This window comes from Echinops telfairi, unplaced genomic scaffold (genome assembly GCF_000313985.2).
Source record: "Echinops telfairi isolate 266 unplaced genomic scaffold, ASM31398v2 ScPeMD7_19;HRSCAF=73, whole genome shotgun sequence".
NCBI lineage: Eukaryota > Metazoa > Chordata > Mammalia > Afrosoricida > Tenrecidae > Echinops > Echinops telfairi.
In genome coordinates, this window is record NW_022103916.1 from 3,460,354 (window position 1) to 3,479,781 (window position 19,428).

The 19,428-nt window shown below is 39.1% G+C and overlaps 1 protein-coding gene and 1 pseudogene across 1 annotated transcript in view; both read left to right on the forward strand.

The window, feature by feature from the left end:
- Window positions 1-19,428, forward strand: part of DGKK (diacylglycerol kinase kappa) — a 176,917-nt gene that overhangs the window by 149,760 nt on the left and 7,729 nt on the right. Inside the window, exons 19-27 of the mRNA XM_004713137.4 lie at window positions 4,545-4,641; window positions 4,898-5,005; window positions 5,350-5,463; window positions 6,073-6,207; window positions 12,558-12,718; window positions 13,211-13,352; window positions 14,466-14,552; window positions 16,292-16,402; window positions 18,479-18,602. Coding sequence (XP_004713194.2) covers window positions 4,545-4,641; window positions 4,898-5,005; window positions 5,350-5,463; window positions 6,073-6,207; window positions 12,558-12,718; window positions 13,211-13,352; window positions 14,466-14,552; window positions 16,292-16,402; window positions 18,479-18,602 — 1,079 coding nt within the window. The remainder of the gene's footprint in view (window positions 1-4,544; window positions 4,642-4,897; window positions 5,006-5,349; window positions 5,464-6,072; window positions 6,208-12,557; window positions 12,719-13,210; window positions 13,353-14,465; window positions 14,553-16,291; window positions 16,403-18,478; window positions 18,603-19,428) is intronic.
- Window positions 7,615-8,546, forward strand: LOC105979578 (annotated as a pseudogene).

Consider the following 19,428-nt stretch of genomic DNA (forward strand, 5'->3'; position numbering starts at 1 on the left):
AGACAGTCATATCACCACCACCACCCAACCCTACCCCATTCCACCCCCTGCCTCTCGTCACTGGGCACATGTGCAGGCATGTCTATTGATTTGGGGTGACCCAATCATAAACTATGGCAGGAACGGTTTGGTTTCTCTCTCCTCCCAGCTGAAGTGAGGCTTTCTCTATCAAAGCGGCATTAAGAGGTACAAATACAGAAATGATATGTGGAGCATGAGCATTAGTTAGGCACACCACTTCACTGCTTGGGAGAATGGATTAGGAGAGTGCATGACTCAGAAGACAGGCCTGACTTTGCCTTGTGGTTCTCTTTATAGTAGTGGTCTGATACAGTATTTGTCCTTTCGTGATTGACTAACTTCACTTAGCATAATGGTTCCCAGGTCCATCCATATCATGATGTGTTTCATGATTTCAACACTGATTTTTAGGGATTCATGATATTCCATTGTGTATATGCACCAAAATTTCTTTATCCGTTCTTTTACTGATGGGCACTTGGGCTGTTTCCAGCTTCTTGCTATTATGACTTATGCTGCAGCGAGCATGAAAGAGCATATGTCTCTTTGTGTTGTGTCTCTTCTTTGGGGTATATACTCAGCAGCGTTATTGCTGGGTTGTGTGATATATCTATTCCCAGTTGTTTTAGGTAGCATTATATAGCGTTCCACAATGGTTTTATATGTTTACAAGCCCACCAGCAGTATATAAAAGTTCCAGTATCTCCACATGCTTTCCAGCATTTGTTTTCTGTTTTTAAATTGGGTTATAAGTGGTTTTAAGTTAATATCTCATTGTTATTTTGATTTGAATCTTCTAGATAGCTAGTAATTGTGCTTTTTCATACATTTGTTCGCTATCTGAGTCATTTTTGGTGAGCTGTCTGTTCACATTTTTTGCCTACTTTTAAATTATATTCTTTTTTTCTTTTTGAGGTGTTGCAGAATTCTATAGCTTTTAATTACATCCCTTTTTCATTATGTCGTTGCTGAAGATTTTTTCCAGTCAGAGGGCTCCCTTTTTACTCTTGATAAAGTCTTTTGATGTGCACAAGTGTCTTATTTTTAGTAGGTCTCAGTCATCTATTTTGTCTCTTATTGTGAGTTCTTCGTTTATTATATTTGGCGGTGTAGAGATATGCCCTAGAGTAGGGCCTGTAATTTTGTCCCAGTTTTCCCACTTATGATCCTTATAGCTCTGGGATTTACATTTAGGCTTCTGATCCAGCTAGAGTCCATGCTTTTGCTTGGGGTATGACACAGGCTCTGTTTCATTATTCTGTAGATAGAGGGCCATTTATTGAAGGAGCGGCCTCCCATTTAATGTTTTCTGGCCCTTTGTCATTACGGTGGCAGTTAAAAAACACCAGTCACTCTGCAGGAGAAAGGTGTTCATTTCTACCCCCAGAAACCCACAGGGATGTTCTCTCCTGTCCTATAGGGTTGTTGTGAGTCAGAATTGGGTAAGTGAACTAGTGAGTGTTATTGAAAATTAGTTGTGTGTAGTTAAATGCACGTATTTCTGGGTTTTCTATTCTATTACATTGATCTCAGTACCTATAAATTATGCCAGTACCAAGCTGTTTTGACCACAGTGACTGTATCATGGGCTTTGAGGTCGGGTAGTAAAAGGCCTCCTGCTTTGTTCTTCTTTTTAAAGAGTTCTTTGCTTATTCTAGGTCTCTTCCCTCTCGATATGAACTTCATAATTCTTTTCCCATTTCTTTAAAAAATAAAGTTGAGACTTGGATCAGATTTGTGTTATTTTATAGATTGCTTTAGATAATATTGACATTTTCACAATTTTAAAATTTCCCGTCTATGAAAATAGGATATTCTTCAACTTGTGAAAGTGTTTTGTTGTTGTTGTTGTTTTGTAGTAATGTTCTGTAGTTTTGTTTGTACAGTCGTTTATTTATTCTTCAGTATTTTGTCATTTGTGTGGCTACTATAAATGGTATTGCTTTCTTTCTGCCTTTTTCAGAGCTCTATAGGAATCCAATTGATTTCTATTTATTAATCTTATATCTTGTTACTTCATCAAATCCCTCAATTGTTTCTAACATCTATTTGTGAAGTCTTTTGTGTTTCCTACATATAAAATTATATCATCTGCAAAGAGTGAGAGTCTCACCTCTTCTTTAACCAAATGAATTCTTTTGATTTCTTTTTGTTGTCTACTGGTTCTGGCTATTCTGTTGAATAAGAGTGGTGGTAGAAGTCATCTTTGGTTCCATTTATCAGGAGAAATGTTTTCAGTTTTTGTCCATTGAGGATGATGCTGGTTTTGGTTTTTCATATATTGCCTTTATTGTGTTGAGGCATTTCCCATCTATTTCTACTTTATTGAGTGTTTTATCAGAATTGGATATCGGATATTGTCAAATCAAATGCCTTTTCTATATATATCAGTATGATCATATGGTTCTTATTCTTTGTGTTAGTCCAGGCTGACTAGAGAAACAAATTCATAGACACTGATTTGTATAGGAAAGAGCCTCCTATACAAGAGCAATTGAATATTGATAAAACATCCCAGCTCAGCCCAGATCAAGTCCATAAGTCTGATATTAGTCCATGTGTCTGATATCAATCTATAAAGTCCTCTTCAGAATCACGAAACACATGCAATGGTGCTGAATGCAGGAAGAAGATCACAAGCCAGTGGGTGGGAAGTCTTGTGGATCTAGTGGCGTTGTAAACTTCTCAGTGCTGGCATGGGGCTCCATGTGGCTCTTCTAGCTCAGGGCACTAGCCTAGCTCCATGTGCCTTGTCAGCTGCAATGTCTCCCAGGGAGTGAGCCCACGTCCTGCCTCTAGCAAGCTATTTATCTCCTTAGCGCCTCCAAATGAGGTCATCAAGCTACGACCTGATTGACTGGCTAGACTCCATCTCTTCACGCATAATCCTCTCAAATTGACAACAGATTATGTAACTACCACATTCTTTGTTTCATTTATTGACCAAGATCTCAAAGAAATACACTTAAGTTTTCTTCTGAAATATATATATTTAACGCTTACACTAAGTATGATCTACTTAGAACAAATCTTCTGTATGGTGTGAAATTGCATCTAAGTTCTCTTTTTCATGTGGATATTAAATTTTCTTAGCATCCTTGAAAAAAGGGGGTGGGGCTATTCTTTCTCTATTGGATTGTGTTAGCACCTTTGTGAAAAATCAATTAACCATAAATGTCAAAATTTATTTCTGGAATAACAATTCTATCTATCCCATGCCACCAACATACTGTATTTGTCTCTCACTGCCATAGAGTCAATTCTGACCCATAACAACCCTATGGAACAGAGTAGAACTGCCCCTACGTGTTTCCAAGAATAACACTCTAAAGGAGTAGAAAGTCTCATCTTTCTCCTGCGGAGCGGCTGGCGATTTTGAACTGCTGATCTTTCAATTCAATACATAATCCACCACACCATTCTTCTGATATGTTTCGCTTTATAGTATGCTTTGAAACGGAGATGTGAAAGTCTCCTAAATTTGTTCTTTTTCAGAATTATTTTGGCTGTTCTTAGGTGTTTTGCATATTGATGTAACTAAATCTGTCTCTTTATATACATGAAAACTTCGTTCAATGCTGTTTATTCTTTTTAGTTTGTTTGTTGTGTTTAATTTTTCTTGGGTATATACCTGGGAATGGAATTAATGAGTTCTTTGGTAGATGTAGTTTAACTATATTTTGGTTTAAAACAGAACCAAAATAACTTTGTGCTCTTTTATATTTTAAAACACTTGCCCTGCCATCGCTTCTCTCCATGGCTCTACGTGAGAAACTATTAAAGTAAACTATATATCTGCCTGTTTTTATCAGAGAACCTACAGGCACCAAGGTACTGTCCTTTCTACCCCAAGCCCAATTCTCTTGATATCCTCACCTGTTCCATAGTGTCTTTCTGGTTCCTCTCTGGAAACTACCTGCTATGCTTAGTTTTACTATATGAAATTGAATTAAATAATTTATATACAAGTAGTGTGCTTAGAAAAGCCCTACACTTTGCCAGCAAATTTGCAGCTGCAAACAACTTGCAATCTAAGAAATGAATAGTTACAGTGGCATTTATTCCAAGCAGCTAAAATACTGAACTCCTAGAGCAGTACTCATCAGGGTAACTGGTGTGTCAGACAGCTATGCTCCAACTTTTTATAAGCATAGCTTTCTTTAGATGGCCTTCCTCTTCCAAGTCTACACCAATATCAGCTGCAAGAAGTGGCAAATTCACCTATCAATTGGATGCTTAAGCATTTTAAAAGGCCCATTTCAACAAGCTTTTGCCTAGAGATCTCAGTTATACTATCCCAGCAACTCCTCTTGTGTCTAGTTGCCATCCAACTGGACTCTTCTATAACAAACCCAAACCAAACTCACTGACATTGAGTCAATTCCAACTCACAGTGACCCTATAGGACAGGGATTTATAAGAAAACATTTGTGAAATAAGTTTACCCTCCTGTTTCTCTCCATGCATGTATCATTTTATTTTCTTTTGCTTTTACAACCCTCTCTACTCTTATCTACTTGTAGCAGCCGCCTTAAGAACAAGATGTGGTACGGCCTTTTGGGAAGCAAGGAACTTTTGCATCGCTCTTACAGAAATCTAGAAGAACGAGTGCACCTAGAGGTTAGTGGGAAAGGGCATAGCTCTTGGTTGGTAAGAAGAAAGGAAATCTCATGTCCTGGAGAATCATTTGTCCCTGCTATCTTGAATTCTTCCTGTTCATTAATGCCACTCATATCCCAAGGCATAAAGATCGATTTCCATTTTATGAGTAAGAAAAATATAGCATGAAGAGAAGAGAGGGCCCTTTCCCATGCCTGTAAATAAACCTTTGCATTGGTGTATGAAGATTCAGCCAATAAGAGCTACTCTTTTTCAGTGTGATGGAGAAACCATCCCCTTGCCAAACCTACAGGGCATTGTAGTGCTCAACATTACCAGCTACGCTGGAGGGGTCAACTTCTGGGGAAGCAGCACAGCGACCATGGTAAGTAGGAACTATAGCCTCTCAGAAAGGAGAGCTGGGCTGACGAAACTGGGGGTTGGACAATTAGGAAAGAGGAGGTGGCCAGGGACCTTTATTAATAGCAACTATATAATCAGTTTTTCTAGGCAATTAAAATCCCAGAACACAAGGATCAGCAAAAGGACTCAGGAATAGGCCAGTCCATAGGTGTTACCTGAGCTTTTAATTGTCCACTCCTCTAGCCTGGTATATCCTTGAAAGGTTACCTAATTCATGCTATTTTTTTCTCCATGGAGGTCTGTCAATAAATAAGTAGAGTGTGCATTCTCAAGGGTGGGAGATGTGACACAAATATATCTCCCCAGGAATATGACAGTCCTGCAATCGATGATGGGAAGCTGGAAGTTGTGGCAATTTTTGGTTCCATGCAGATGGCAATGTCTCGTATCATCAAGCTACATCATCATCGTATTGCTCAGGTAGGAAGTTGTTGCCTGGTCACCAGAAGAAAATGTGCTTTGTTGCTGTAACCCAGGGTATATGGTGGTCCCCAAAATTAACTGGGTATAAAATTTCTAGGTATGATGGAGTAGGTTATATAGTAGACTGCAAGGTGTTGACCAAGATTGGAGGCAGGGATAGTAAGGCCTTGAAAGAGCAACAATGCTTCTGTAGACCCAAGACTGATACCATTTGTGTCCATCCAAAATAAAAAAGTTGTAATCAAACTTGATTTTGACTCATGACAATACTATATGTATCAGGTGGAAATTTTGCTCCTTAGAGTTTTCAATGACTGCTTTTTGAAAATAGATTGCCAGACCTTTCTTCTGAGAAGCCTCTGAATGAACTCAAATTGCCAACTTTTCAGTTCACAGCTGAGTACATTATCTATTTTTACCACCTAGAGTCCCCATCCTTGCCCATAGGATATATGTCATTTCTTCCTGGAATAGTCTAATTCACATCCTTATTAGTTCTGCCTCAGATGCCCATTAAAGACCTGACTGCAGAATTATCAACTTGCTCTATGTATAACAGTTGCTTCATTTGTCTCCCCCATTTCCCCTCCTTTTCTTCTCTGGTAGTGTCGTGAAGTGATGATAACAATTGATGGGGAAGAAGGTATCCCAGTGCAAGTGGATGGGGAGGCCTGGATTCAGAGGCCAGGCCTTATCAAGATTAAATACAAGAATGGTGCCCAGATGCTGACAAGAAATCGGGTAAGAGAGAAAAACTCATCCTGGATTCCTATACTGCCTCCTTGACAGCCGTCATGCAAGTGCTAAATACTTTCTGTCAAGTAGAATTCTTTAAACTGAACTGTGCATCACTGCATCAGAATCAGCTGTGGTGCTTCCTAGAAATATACATTATGAGGCCCTACACGAGAATCACTGAATGAGAATGGGCTGGGTATTTCCTGGGAACTTGTATTTGCTAACACGCTTCTAGAGATAGTCTAGTTACACTGACATTTGCAAAACACTTCCCAAGAGAAGAGATGATGGAAAACCTCAGTATCAGCAGCTAAATCCAGACCATGGTCTGACTACGGAACAGCCCATCAGTTGCTCATATGTAACTGTGCTAATTAGGTAATTGTATGTCAACTAGACACTCTTGGGTAAGGGTGGAGTCAAACCTGTCAATAAAGTCACAGCCTGGTGCAGCATCCTTGGGGGTATCATCTTCCTCATAAGGAGGACCCTGAACCCCCTCTCTCTGCCACTGACCCTGAGAGATGCCAAAGCCCTGCCATGTTTCCACCAGCCTTGGATCTGCATAACTCTGCACCTACTTACCTGTGATCTTCCTTCATTCTGCATCATTGAATGTGGCTGCCTGAGTCTTAAAAGGGACTTATGGACTAGTATCAGACTGACAGTCTTGGCTTAGACTGGACTAAGAAACTGTCTTGATAATATAATTAATTCACGAATGAGTGTCAATGCATTTGTTTTGTCCTAATACAGGAAGTTAAAGTTAAGCTGAAGAAGATTAAAGCAAATTCACAAGGGCCAAATATGACCTTGAATTTACTCCACTTGAGTATTGACCTTGATTCTATGCCACCTGAATTTTGAACATCTCAAGAACAAATTTGATGCATTGAATGACAAAAGGTCTAATGAGCTGTGGGAGGACATCAAGAATATCATTCACAAAAAAAGCAAAAGATCATTAAAAAGACAGGGAAGAAATAAAAGGTCAAAGTGGATGTCAGAAGAGATCCTGAAATTTGTTCTTGATCATAGAGTAGCTAAAGCAAATGAAAGAAATGATAAAGTCAAAAAGCTAAATAGAAAATTTCAAAGGACAGTTTGAGAAGACAAAGTAAAATATTATAATGAAATATGCCATGACTTAGAATTAGAAAACTAAAAAGGAAGAATGCACTCAGTATATCTTAAATGGGAATAATAGAAGAAAAAAATTAAACCTCGAGTTGCAATCTTGAAAGTTTTTATGGGTAAAATATTGAATTACGCAGGAAGCATAAAAATAAGATAGAAAGAATACACAGAGCTACTGTATCCCAAAGAACTAGGTTACCTTTATCTGCCTGTGCACCCCACAGAGGAAGGGTCCATGCCCCCTGCACCCCCTGTCCACTACCCACTACCAATATGTCAAAGTCAGAGTCCCCTGAAGAGCCCGAACAGCTGTAGAAACTCTTCAATGGAGGTTTGTACTCTGAAACAACAAATGAGAGTCTTCAGAGCCATATTGGACAATGGGGGACACTCACAGACTGTGTGGTAATGAGAAATACAAACACCAAGTGTTCCAAAAGCTTTGGGATTGTTGCTTACTCTACTGTGGAGGAGGTGGGTGCAGCCATGAATGTGAGGCCACACAAAATAGATGGAAGACTTGCGGAACCAAAGAGGGCTATTTCACGAGAAGATTCTCAAAGACTATGCCCAGTTAACTGTGAAAAAGATCTTTGTTGGTGGCATCCAAGAAGACACTGAAGAGCACCACCTATGGGATTATTTTGAACAATATGGAAACATTTAAGTAAATGAAATCGTGAATGATCAAGGCAGTGGCAAGAAGAGAGGCTTTGCTTTTGTGACTTTTGATGATCATGACTCCATAGATAAAATTGTCATTCAGAAATTCCATACTGTGAAGTAAGGAAAGATCTGTCAAATCAAGAGATGGTCAATGCCTCTTCCAGCCAAAGAGGTCGAAGCAGTTCTGGAAAGTCTGATGGTGACTGCAAAGGTTGTTTTGGTGGGAATAACAACTTTGGTTGAGATGGAAATTTCAGTGGATGTGGTGGTTTTGGTGGCAGCTATGGAGGTAGTGGATATAGCGGCAATTGGAAAGATTATAATGGCTTTGGTAATGATGGAAGCAATTTTGGAGGTGGCAGAAGCTACAATGATTGTGGAAATTGCAACAATCAATCTTCCAATTTTGGATCAATGAGGAGAGGAAACATTGGAGGCAGAAGCTCTTGCCTTATGGTGGTGGAACTCAATACTTGGCTAAACCAAGAAACCAAGTTGGTTCAAGCAGTAGTAGTAGCTATGGCAGTGGCAGATTTTAATGACAACCAAGAAACAAAGCTTAGCAGGAACAGAGAGCCAGAGAAGTGACAGGGAAGCTTTAGGATACAACAGATTTGTAAACTCGCCCAAGCACAGTGGTGGCAGGGCCTAGCTCCTACATAGAAGGCATGCTTTAGACAATACTCATGTATATGGGCAAAAGAAATGGGGGACTGTACTTGTGACTAATTGTATAATGTCTTTAAAATAAAAACTAGGTTACATTCAACCATTCGAGGATGTAGCATATGAGCAAGAACCAATGGTACTGAAGTAAGAATTTCAAGCTACACTTAAAGCATTAGCTGAAAACAAAGATCCAGGAATTGATGGAATACCCATTGAAATGTATCCACAAACTGATGAAGCACTAGAAGCACTCACTTGTCTGTGCCAAGCAATATGGAAGACAGTTGCTTTACCAACGGACTGGAAGGTGTCCATATTTATACCCATTCTAAAGACAGGTGACCCAACAAAATGCTCTAACTATAGAAAAATATCACGTATATCACATCAGTAAAATTTTACTGAAGATAATGCAAGAACAGTTACGGCAATACATTGACAGGAAGCTGTCAGGGTTCAGGCTGTATTTAGAGGAGGATGTGAAACAAAGGGTATCATTGCTTATGTCAGATGGAGCTTGACTCAAAGCAGGGAACACCAGAAAGGTGTTTACTTGTGTTTTAATGACTATGCAAAGGCATTCGACTGTGTGGATCAGAACAAACTAAAAAAAAAGTTAATTTCAGAACACCACACTGTGCTCATGCAGAGCTTGTACATGGATCAGGAGGCAGTTGTGGGAACAGAACAAGAGAATGCAGCATGGCTTACAATCCGGAAAGGTGTGCATCGGGGTTGTGTGCTTTCACCATACTTGCTCACTCTATATGCACAAAAAGTCATCAGAGAACCTGGATTATCTGAAAAAGAATTCAGAATCAGTATTGGAAGATTTATTCACAATCTGTGATAGCCAATTGATACAACCTTGCTTGCTTAAAGTAAGGATTGAAGCATTTGCTGGTGAAGATCAAGGATTGTAGTCTTCAATATGGATTACAATTTAATGTAGCGAAGACTTAAATCCTCACAACTGGAGTGATAGGCAATATTATGATAAATAGAGAAAACTTTGAAGTTGTCAAGGATTTTGTCTGGCTAAGATCCATAATGAATGTTCATGGAAGCAGCAGTCAAGGGATCAAAAAGAAATGTTGTATTAGGAAAATCTGCTGCACAAGACCTCTTTAGAGTATTGAAAAGCAAGACAACTGCACACAAAGATTAACACGCTTAAAGCAGTATCCAAAACAGCACAGAAATATAGGAACAATACACACACACACACACACACACACACACACACGAAAAATGCCCAGTGGGGAGGAAAACATAAAAAAGACAGTGAAAAACTCACAGAAAACAATAATGACACTGAATGTTTATGGATTAAACATGCCACTCAAGAGACAAAGAGCAGAGTGGATGAGAAAACAAGATCCACCAATATGCTGCTTATAAGAAACTTTCTTAGACACAAAGACAAAATTAAACTAGAAATCAAAGTATGGAAAAATATATCAAGCAAATGACAGCAACAAAAATGTAGGAGTAATTATATATATCTGTAAAACCGATTTGAAGACCAAATCCTTCCTGAAAGACAAAGAATGGCCCAACATAATGATTAAAGGGACAATAGAACTGAAAGAAATCATTATAATTAACATACATATGTTCAAGGAAAGACCAGGTCATATCTCCGTGGCTGCTGAAGGGCACAGAGCTGCCCATAAAGGGCTGGCACTCTACCTTCCAAACCAAAGGGTGATGATGGCAGCAGTGCATGTGGGGAAACCATTGCTTTTCCAACTTGCTCTCTTCCTGGCTCTGTCCCTGTGGTCGGTGTGGCTCATGGAAAGCAAAGAGACTTGCCCATCAGAAAAATATTAAGGAATCCAAAGAAATTAGCAAGGAAAAAAGAAAGTATAGCTTGACGACCTCTCAAAGGAAGTAGAGGGATTCTGAGATGCAACAAAAGCAAAAGGAAGCTAATGAGAAGTCTATGTAGACTGGCTAATTTGGAAAACCTGGGTGCTACTGCCAACTGGATGTATCATATGCTCTGAGATCATGATTTTGTAAACCATCATTACCTATGTTATAACTCATTCTCATAAAATGGCCTATTTTAAACTTTACTTTTCAACTTGATTTAGTGTGATGTTTTAGAATCATTCCTCCAAAAATAAAAGACCTACCATGTATGTAAAAAAAGAAAGAAATATGTTCACCAAATATATTTAAAATTGAAGAGAGAAAAACATAATTCCACAATAGCAGTGGAGGACTTTAACACATTGCTTTAAAATCAATAAAGACACAAAAGAACTAAACAACACAATTAACCAACCTCATCACTTAGACATATATAAAAAAAAACTACAAAAAATATGGTATACAGTCTTTTTTTAGTACACATAGAACATTCTCTAGAATAGGTCAAATGTCAAGACATAAAGCAAGCCTTAATAAATTTTAAAATGTTACTTTAGAAACTAAGGTGCCCTGACTCAAGCCATGGTATTTTCCATAGCCTCATATGCAATTGGACATTGCATAAAGAAGACCAAAATAGAGCGAATGCATTTGAATTTTGGTACTGATGAAGAATATTGAAAGTACCATGGGCTGTTCAAAGGACAAACCAATCAGTCTTGGAAAAAGTACAACCAGAGTGTTCTTTAGAGACAAGGTTGGGAAGACTTCATCTTACATATTTTGGACATGTTTTCAGAAGAGATCAGTTTTCCTAGAGAAGGGTATTGTGCTTGGTAAAGTGGGTGAAAAGGAGGAAGTGGAAAAAAGTGAAAAGAGGGGTGTGAAAAAGAGGAAGGCCTTCAATGAGATGGATAAAAACTTCAAATAGTTATGGAGAAATCCGCTCCTTCAATAAAGTGTACATTGAGTATGACATTTGAGTTACCCTAAAGTTCCTTAACATGATGTGTTCATAAATATCCAAATTCAGCTAAGTCTTGTAAATCTAGGAGAAGGAAAAAAGGCATTATTGATCAGACTTTCTCTGGTTAAAAAGTTTCTTTGACTCTGGCCTATGGAAAGTCCACAGAAACAGCAGTAAGAAGGAAAGGAAAAGGCCAGTTTCTATGCTTCCTGCTGTGTCCTGGGCACTTTATAAGTGTTTTCTCATGTAAACCAAACTAAAAAACAATCTTTCTGTCATCAAGCCTATTATAGGTCCTAGTGACACTATAGAGCAAAGTATAACTACCCCTATGGGTTTCCAAGACTAAATCTTTACGAGAGTAGAAAGCCTCATATTTCGCCCATGGAGCAACTGGCAATCCCGAACTGCTTACTTTGTGGTTAGCAGTCCAACACATAATACACTGTACCAGCAGGACTCCATAGGGCCTCCCCAAAGTAGTATTAGGTAGATTCATTTTTCCTATTTTATAGATGAGAAAAATAAGGATCAGAGAAATCCAGTAATTTGCTAAATGGCACAGAGCTAGTAAATAAAAGAAACATAATTTGAAGTGAAATTTTCTGGGTCTATCACTACAATGCATTGCTTAGATTTGCCAGAGAAGGGATCGTAAAGTGCTCTGCTGTCTTCTTGGTTGTGCTGCCCTATTAGGAGCTTCTGGAGAGGAGCATAGTGACAAGAACAATAAAAAATAAAAATGCCTAGTACAGAATAGACACTGAACAAAATTTAAATTAAGAAAAGATCAAAAAGGGGCATGAATGTGGATCCTCTTTAAAACCCATTACCATAAGGTCAATTGCAACTCATAGGAATCCTACAGGACAGAGTAGAGCTGCCCACTGTGGTTTTCTGAGGCTTTGATCTTTATGAGTGCATAAAATCCCATCTTTCTCTACTAGCTCCGTAAATATCTGACTCAGAGACCAAACTGTCATCTGCCCTTTGAGCTTCACTAATCATTAGTGTCTGCTACTGTCTTCATCTCCAGGACTATGAGAAATCAATGAAATTGTGGGAGTGCAAGCATGATGAAATCCAAGCTGCTCCTCCACCCCAGCTAGACTTTGAGGAATCTCAAGATAGCCTTACTGATGAAGAGTATGCCCAGATGCAGCACTTGGCTCGGCTTGCAGAAAACCTCATCAGCAGGTAAGAGGATTGGCAGATACAAGGCTGAGAACTCAAAGAAGGGCTAGGGGGAAGTCAATTTGGGTCTATTGGCCTGCCTCACCTGACATTCTGAAGAATGACGGACGCTGACAAACCAAGCAAAAGAGATCTTTGGTTCTCAACAACAAAAAAGCAGGCCTAGAAATGAAATTTGGTCTTCTCCAATTACCCTAGATGGAACAGAACTACGGGTGTTTATCCTTGCCCTTAAATATCAGGAAGGTCTCAGAGTTCCTGAAGTCAACTGCCCTCCTCTAATCTAGCCTCCTATCTTCCCCAAGCTCTTAGCATCTAAATTCTGGAGGTGAGACAAGAATAGTCAAACAAAAAAGTAGGTGTAGCTGGAGAGAGTATAGAGTCTCAGTTGAGTACTCAGGGCTTTCTTGTCCACTCTTATCCCAACCATGACCAGCATGCCAGGGCAGAAGTCCTTCAGAACTTCTGATTCATATTTTTTTCCCTTTATTACAGACTTACTGATCTGAACAAGTTCTACCAGCATGTGTCTGTCCTAATGGATTCTGTAAATGCCAGTACCGAAATACTGAATGATACATTTTATGGACAAGACAGTGGCAATGAGGCAGCTGCAGCTTCCTGCACTCCCATTGAGGTAAGGTGATAAAAAGGACAGAGGAAGGAAAAGAGTCAAACCAAATAAGAAAGGGATAAAGGGAAATGAAGGGACGCCAGAGGCTGGGTGACAAATAATATGGCAGGAAATTGATGGATCGAGTAGAGGACATGGCAGGTATTCTTTGGCTTGTTCTAGATACAGGCTGGCTTCTAGGAGAATCTCACATCAGTTTTAGAGGTCATATTCTCTCCTGATAATCATAGATCACACCTGCTGATGGAGAAAAATGGCCAATGAATAGAGAGTTACTAGTAGTTTGGCCTCCCTGTGTAACCTGATATGGCAGCACCTGTCATTAGAATCAAAATTCCAAGGTACCTTAGTTTCCCTCCTAAGTGAAAAACCAGATTAGGATACTTGCTGTTAAATTTACCCTCCCGTGACTTCTTTCTAGAAGCTGAAAGTGACGCTTTCTTTCAAAAAGTAACTTTAGTGCTAGGCAATAGATTTTAAAGGGCCACGTGTAAGATCAGGGGCTGCTAATATATGAGTTAACTGTTTATTTTGAACCCAATCTCAGCTGGGTTAGGCCTGGAACTCAAAGCCTAAAATTTCAAGAAGAAAGACGGTTAGGCCTACCTCCACCTGTCATAAGAAAGATGACTTTAGCCTAGGGGTAGCAAACTCAAACCCCACTGCCATCAAAATAATATCGCCTCATAGCAACCCTATAAAACAGAATAGAATGCCCCATAGGGTTTCTGAGACTACATCTGTATGGGAACAGATAGCTTCCTCGTTCTCCTACAGAGTGGCTTCTTACTTTCAATTGCCAGCCTTGTGGTTAGTAGTTCAGTACCTAACACAGCCACCAGGGCTTCTGAAGGGTAAAAAGTGACCTCAAATTCTACTCTGGTTTTTATATTTTCTGTTTCCTTATACTCATAGCACTCAATTAGTGATACTGAAAGCTAAACTATAAGGCACATAAATATAGCTTTATAGTAGTTGACAAATGACATCAGGTATGATTGGCTGGTACCCATTCTGTGCTAGTTGTGCTACATCCTATTAATCTGCCCCTTTCTTCCCACAGAGAATCCAGCCACATGCTTATTAACCAGCCCTATTTCTTCCTTCTCCTCTCAGACACTGAGCAGAAATGATGCAGTGAATCTTACATTTAGTCTTAAAGGGCTCTACAATGATACCAAGACTTTCCTGGATGAACACTTGGTGAGTACTGAAGGTTGGAGCATGGATGGGCAATGCCTCACATCTGAGTACAGTCACTGTGTTAGGTTCTAGAGCATGGGAGACATGTGGAAGTATTTTTCCCAAACACTTGTTGGTTGGCCCTGATATGTTGTGCAGGAAGGATTGTTATTGATTGTATCACTTTATAGGTTTTACCAGTTCACACTGAAACCAGCATGTACTTTCTAAAGTCTCTCACTCATATTGTCCTTTGGAAAATATCTTCTGGGTCCAGACCAGGCCAGTCAAAAGTAAGGTGTTTTCAACATACATAAGAAGGTTGAAATCAGCGCAGAAAAGTTCAGTGAACTCAGAAAATGGTGAGCGTTTTTGAGATGGCCTATATCTCCCAAGTTCCTATGTACCCTTCTCAACATGTAGGAAAGTGGTATGGAAAAGTATAAAAACCTGAGAAGTCATAGGTTAAAATACCAGATCTTCTACTTACTAGCTGTATGAAGTAACTTCACCTCTCTGGATCTCAGTTTCTGTATCTTAAAATAAAAGTTCTAAGATCTATCTCTCCAGATGGCTGTAAGGATGGAGCAAGTTTATGTACATTAAGTACCTAGCAGTATCTGGCCCATAGTAAGGGCTCAATAGACAGTAGCTTTTAGCAGTCTTGTAGAGAATGGACTTGAGGCTCAGTTTTTTGAACCTAAAGAATAGGTACGTGTTTATCAGTTTGAAAAGTCAAGAGGTACATTTGCTTAATTTTCTCTGGTGAGATAACTAATTGTGACTGCTCCACTTTTCCATTGGCTGCAAAAGCCTGAAACAGACTATGTGCTTGCTTCTCAACAAATTAAAGTTTAGTTCAAGACAGGATCCTGAATTGATATCTCAAAGCACATTCACGTTCTCTTTTTCATTGGCATTGTTTACCAATGCAGGCTGCAGAGTGGCTAAAGCAATCAAACAAGCAATTCTAACATCTGAAACATAAGCTGCAGTGTTTCAGCCTTGGCAACCAACAATAGAAGCACCTTCTATACATAGGCAGAACTCAACGGCCTTGCCAATTTGGGCAGCAGGAAAGACAGGAACAGGACCACTTTTGTTACTCAGATTTTTTAAGGCTCATGGTATGAAAATTTGTTTGTATCACACAACAACCCAATTTGAACACATGCAACACTTGAGAAGGCTCTCACTCCATAGGAGTTAATGAGGACCCCTAATCTCTGAACGTAGATATCCAAATGCAGTCAGGTGGCAAGAAACTGCTAACTAAGTATATCAATGTACTTCCAAAAAAGCTTAGTCACAGAGGTGGGATGGAGATAAGGCTTTTTTCATTTGAGTATTATTATTCCCTTTTAAGAAGGAGGGTAGAGCTCAGTATTGGAAAAACGACTGTAGATTTATAATGCAGTGAATCTCATTCACTAACTCCCATTTCTATTATTTGTCTACTTCAATTGTGCAAGTGATGTATCATGGCAGAAACTAAGAAATTAGCAACAATAACCAAAATAAATCTTCTCAGTCAATTTGCACAGTAAAGAATCCTGGGCAAATCCTCTATTAGAGCCATGAGGACAAGATAGTATGAGATTCAGCCCTAACTAACTGCTTTTTTTCTGAGCTCTATACTCTCCAGATATCAATTAAGACACTATTGTATTATTCTTTTATTATGATTAGTAATCACTTTCTAGGGTCCCAAATACCCCTTCCCTTTGGTAACCTCACTTTTTTTTTCCTGTCTATGCCAGATAAGAAATGCTGAGGTTGAAACTATACTGCAAGCCACTCTGGATGCCATGGACAAAGAGTTTGAAAAGCTGTCAGAGATAGACTGGATGAATCAAATCCTTGTGCCAGAGGTGCGTAATCTGAGGACTGGGAAATAAGGATGAAGAGGGATTGTTCCTTTGATGCCTTAAGTTCTACAGTGGGCCAGGTCACAGTGTCTGATATAGCAAGGGAATTCCAGTGGTGGCTTTCAACTTGAGCCTAAAGGAGCCTTCGCCTTCATCTTAAGTATATAGGACAAGGCAGAAACCTCATAGAAAACTTAGATGGCCATGGGGAAATAACCAAAAAGATGTACTCTGTGTCAAAAAATGATTGAGAAAAGTAAGCAGTATTCTTTTATTTTGTTTTATTTTTTATCCTGTACTTCTATCCTGGCTGAAAACCCTCTCCCTTGTTCAGTACCTGTGATGAGAATCAAATTCTGTTTGGTGCATTCAGTATGATCATACAAGTTGTTCACAGCCAATTCTAAATGGCTCGTATCCATGCCATACTGATGATTATATCTTCCAAACATAACCACTCCCAGGCACCTCCTGTTCCTCTCAGGTTTGTAGCTTAAAAGAAAAGTGAGCGTAGAAATAGTGACTGCAATGTGAATAGCAGAGATGCTGTCATTTTTGACAGCTCTGAGTGATTCCCTAATATTTAGAGTCGTGCTTCATAAATTAAATGATACAAAGATAGCCATTTGTCATAAGGCAAATTATTCCCATAAAGGAAATTCCCCACCACAAAACCACTCATTGTCACCTGTTGGAATTCTTGAACCCTTTACTCAGGATGCCTTTTAATCAGGTCCCATAGTCCGGTTGTATGCATGTGAGCAACCATAAAGGAAGCTTTGGACTAATGCAACAATCAAGCTATCATTTTAAAGGGAGAGCTATGTACAAATGTAGGTCTTAAAGGATTCAAGACCTGTCTTATATATTTGCTCATGACCCAAGCACTGTCCAGAGCTCTTTGTGACCTGCTACACTTGATTAACAGCTCTTCGGGGAAGAAAAACCTACTATTATACAAAAATCGAAGCAAAGTCGTGTTTCTCTCTTCCTCTATTATTGCCCAGTTGAATTCTCCCTAGCCAAGTTCTGGATCTAAGCAACTAGGCTGGATATTGAGGGAATTGGGGCACACACACTCCATACCTCCAGGTAATAATTTATATGTGAGTCTTCCTGAGTAAAAGAAAACCAGGAAGGAAGATATTGCTTATTTACTTAATAACAAGCTTTTCAACCTTCAGGCCATAGATGTTTCAAATCCACTTTGGTTGGTAAATGTAGGGTGGGAATCAATTAATCATTAATGTTTCCAAGTTTTTTGTTGGGAGGGAAGGTCTTTTACCCTTCCTTGGGATTTTTGGGGAAAAGAAATTCTACAGTCAGTTCGAAAGGAGAGAAGGTACATGACAGAACAGAAGAATAAAACAGACTTCTGTTCTTCTCCTAATGAAGGACAGCAGAGGTATGTACACAATCCTAAAAAGACAATCATCAAAACATCTTGAAATGTATTTGGATTTCACGCAACAAAGTTAGCTTTGGAATTATGCTTTACTGAGACCAGTAGCAAAGCAAGTACACTTGAGCAAGGGCAAGAGGCTGGGAGACTGAGCTGGAGTTACATGGAGTTACAGAGCCTACGTGTTTTGCCCAACAGAGAACCCATGTTTGTAATTAAGAGCTATGTTTACAGAAACTCTTTTGAATTCCAGACAGAGAAGCAGGTGGCCTGGAAGGCAAGTGATTCCCCTGCGTAAAGGTGTTTTCCCAATGAGTTGAGTTGGAGCTCACCAAACCCTATGCAGAGGTGCCATATGAACCAGCTGTGTTAGTCTACTAAGCTCACCCTTCCAATTCTTAGTCACATGACCTCGGGTGAAATATTTAACCTCTCTGGGGTTGTTTTTTAGGCATTTATAAGAGGACTTATTAAAATATTTATTAAGGCCCCTAACTAGAGTAGGAGCTTGGTAGATTAAAGATCAATTGTCTAGGGTATGTGACCAGTGAGTAAAGGGGTATCTCTCATGCTTGGATGGATAGCATATCTAGTCACCATTTCTCCAGGCCTTTAGCAATTGCTTCTAAATGTCAAGCAACTAACATCTTGTCCATTTTATTGGTGTTGTTTCCCAGGAAAAATCTTCAGGCACTTACACTAGAAGCTTCAAGTTGAAAGTCAAGTTCCCTAAATTGGGAAAGAAGAAGCTAGAAGAGGAACATAAGCCTAAATCAGGACAAAGATTCCAAGGATTTTTTGGTAAGTTACACCCACAGACAAGCATAGAGATCTTGAAGACTTCCCCAAGAACCTAGGTACCTTCCAGGGATCTGAAGCTCCAATTAGAAATGTTCACTGGCATTATGGAGACTGAGGAGGAGATCTGCTATGAACCAATCTTAGATAATGTCAATAATTCTCTTTAGACTTGCTGTAAGTTAGAAAATGATATGAATACTAATAGGGAGAAAGAAAATTGTTCTGTGGCCTCTGGGCTATATTACACAGAAGCCCAAAGCACAAACAGGTGTGGCCTGTTTCAGTTCCATATTGAAAAACTGTGCCAAAACCATCATAATTATCTCTCTCCCCAAGTCAAATATGACTATAAACGTTGGTCCTGCTCCAGAAATTATTATTTCTTGAGATAGGTTAAGAATATTGGTGCTGAGCCCCTAAAGATCAAAAGTAGGATGTAGGTCTTTTTGTTCCTTAGTTGCTATCATAATTGTCCTGAAAACAAAAACTTTCTATATTTTGTTATTTCAATGTTGACTCCATCTTTTCTTCTTTGGAATTGGTACAGTTATTGATATGCCAGTAAGACTCAAAAGAAGATTTTATTAAGAATTATCAGCTAAATTTGGGGCCTAGACAACGAAGAAATTTGGGGAACGTAGCAATAGAGGAATTTCTTTTTTTTTTTTTCTGTGAGCACCTGTGTTTTGTTTTTTTTTAACATTTTATTAGGGGCTCATACAACTGTTATTCCAATCCATACACACATCAATTGTGTAAAGCGCATTTGTACATCGTTTCTCAAAACATTTTCTCTCCATTTAAACCCCCGACATTAGGTCCTCAT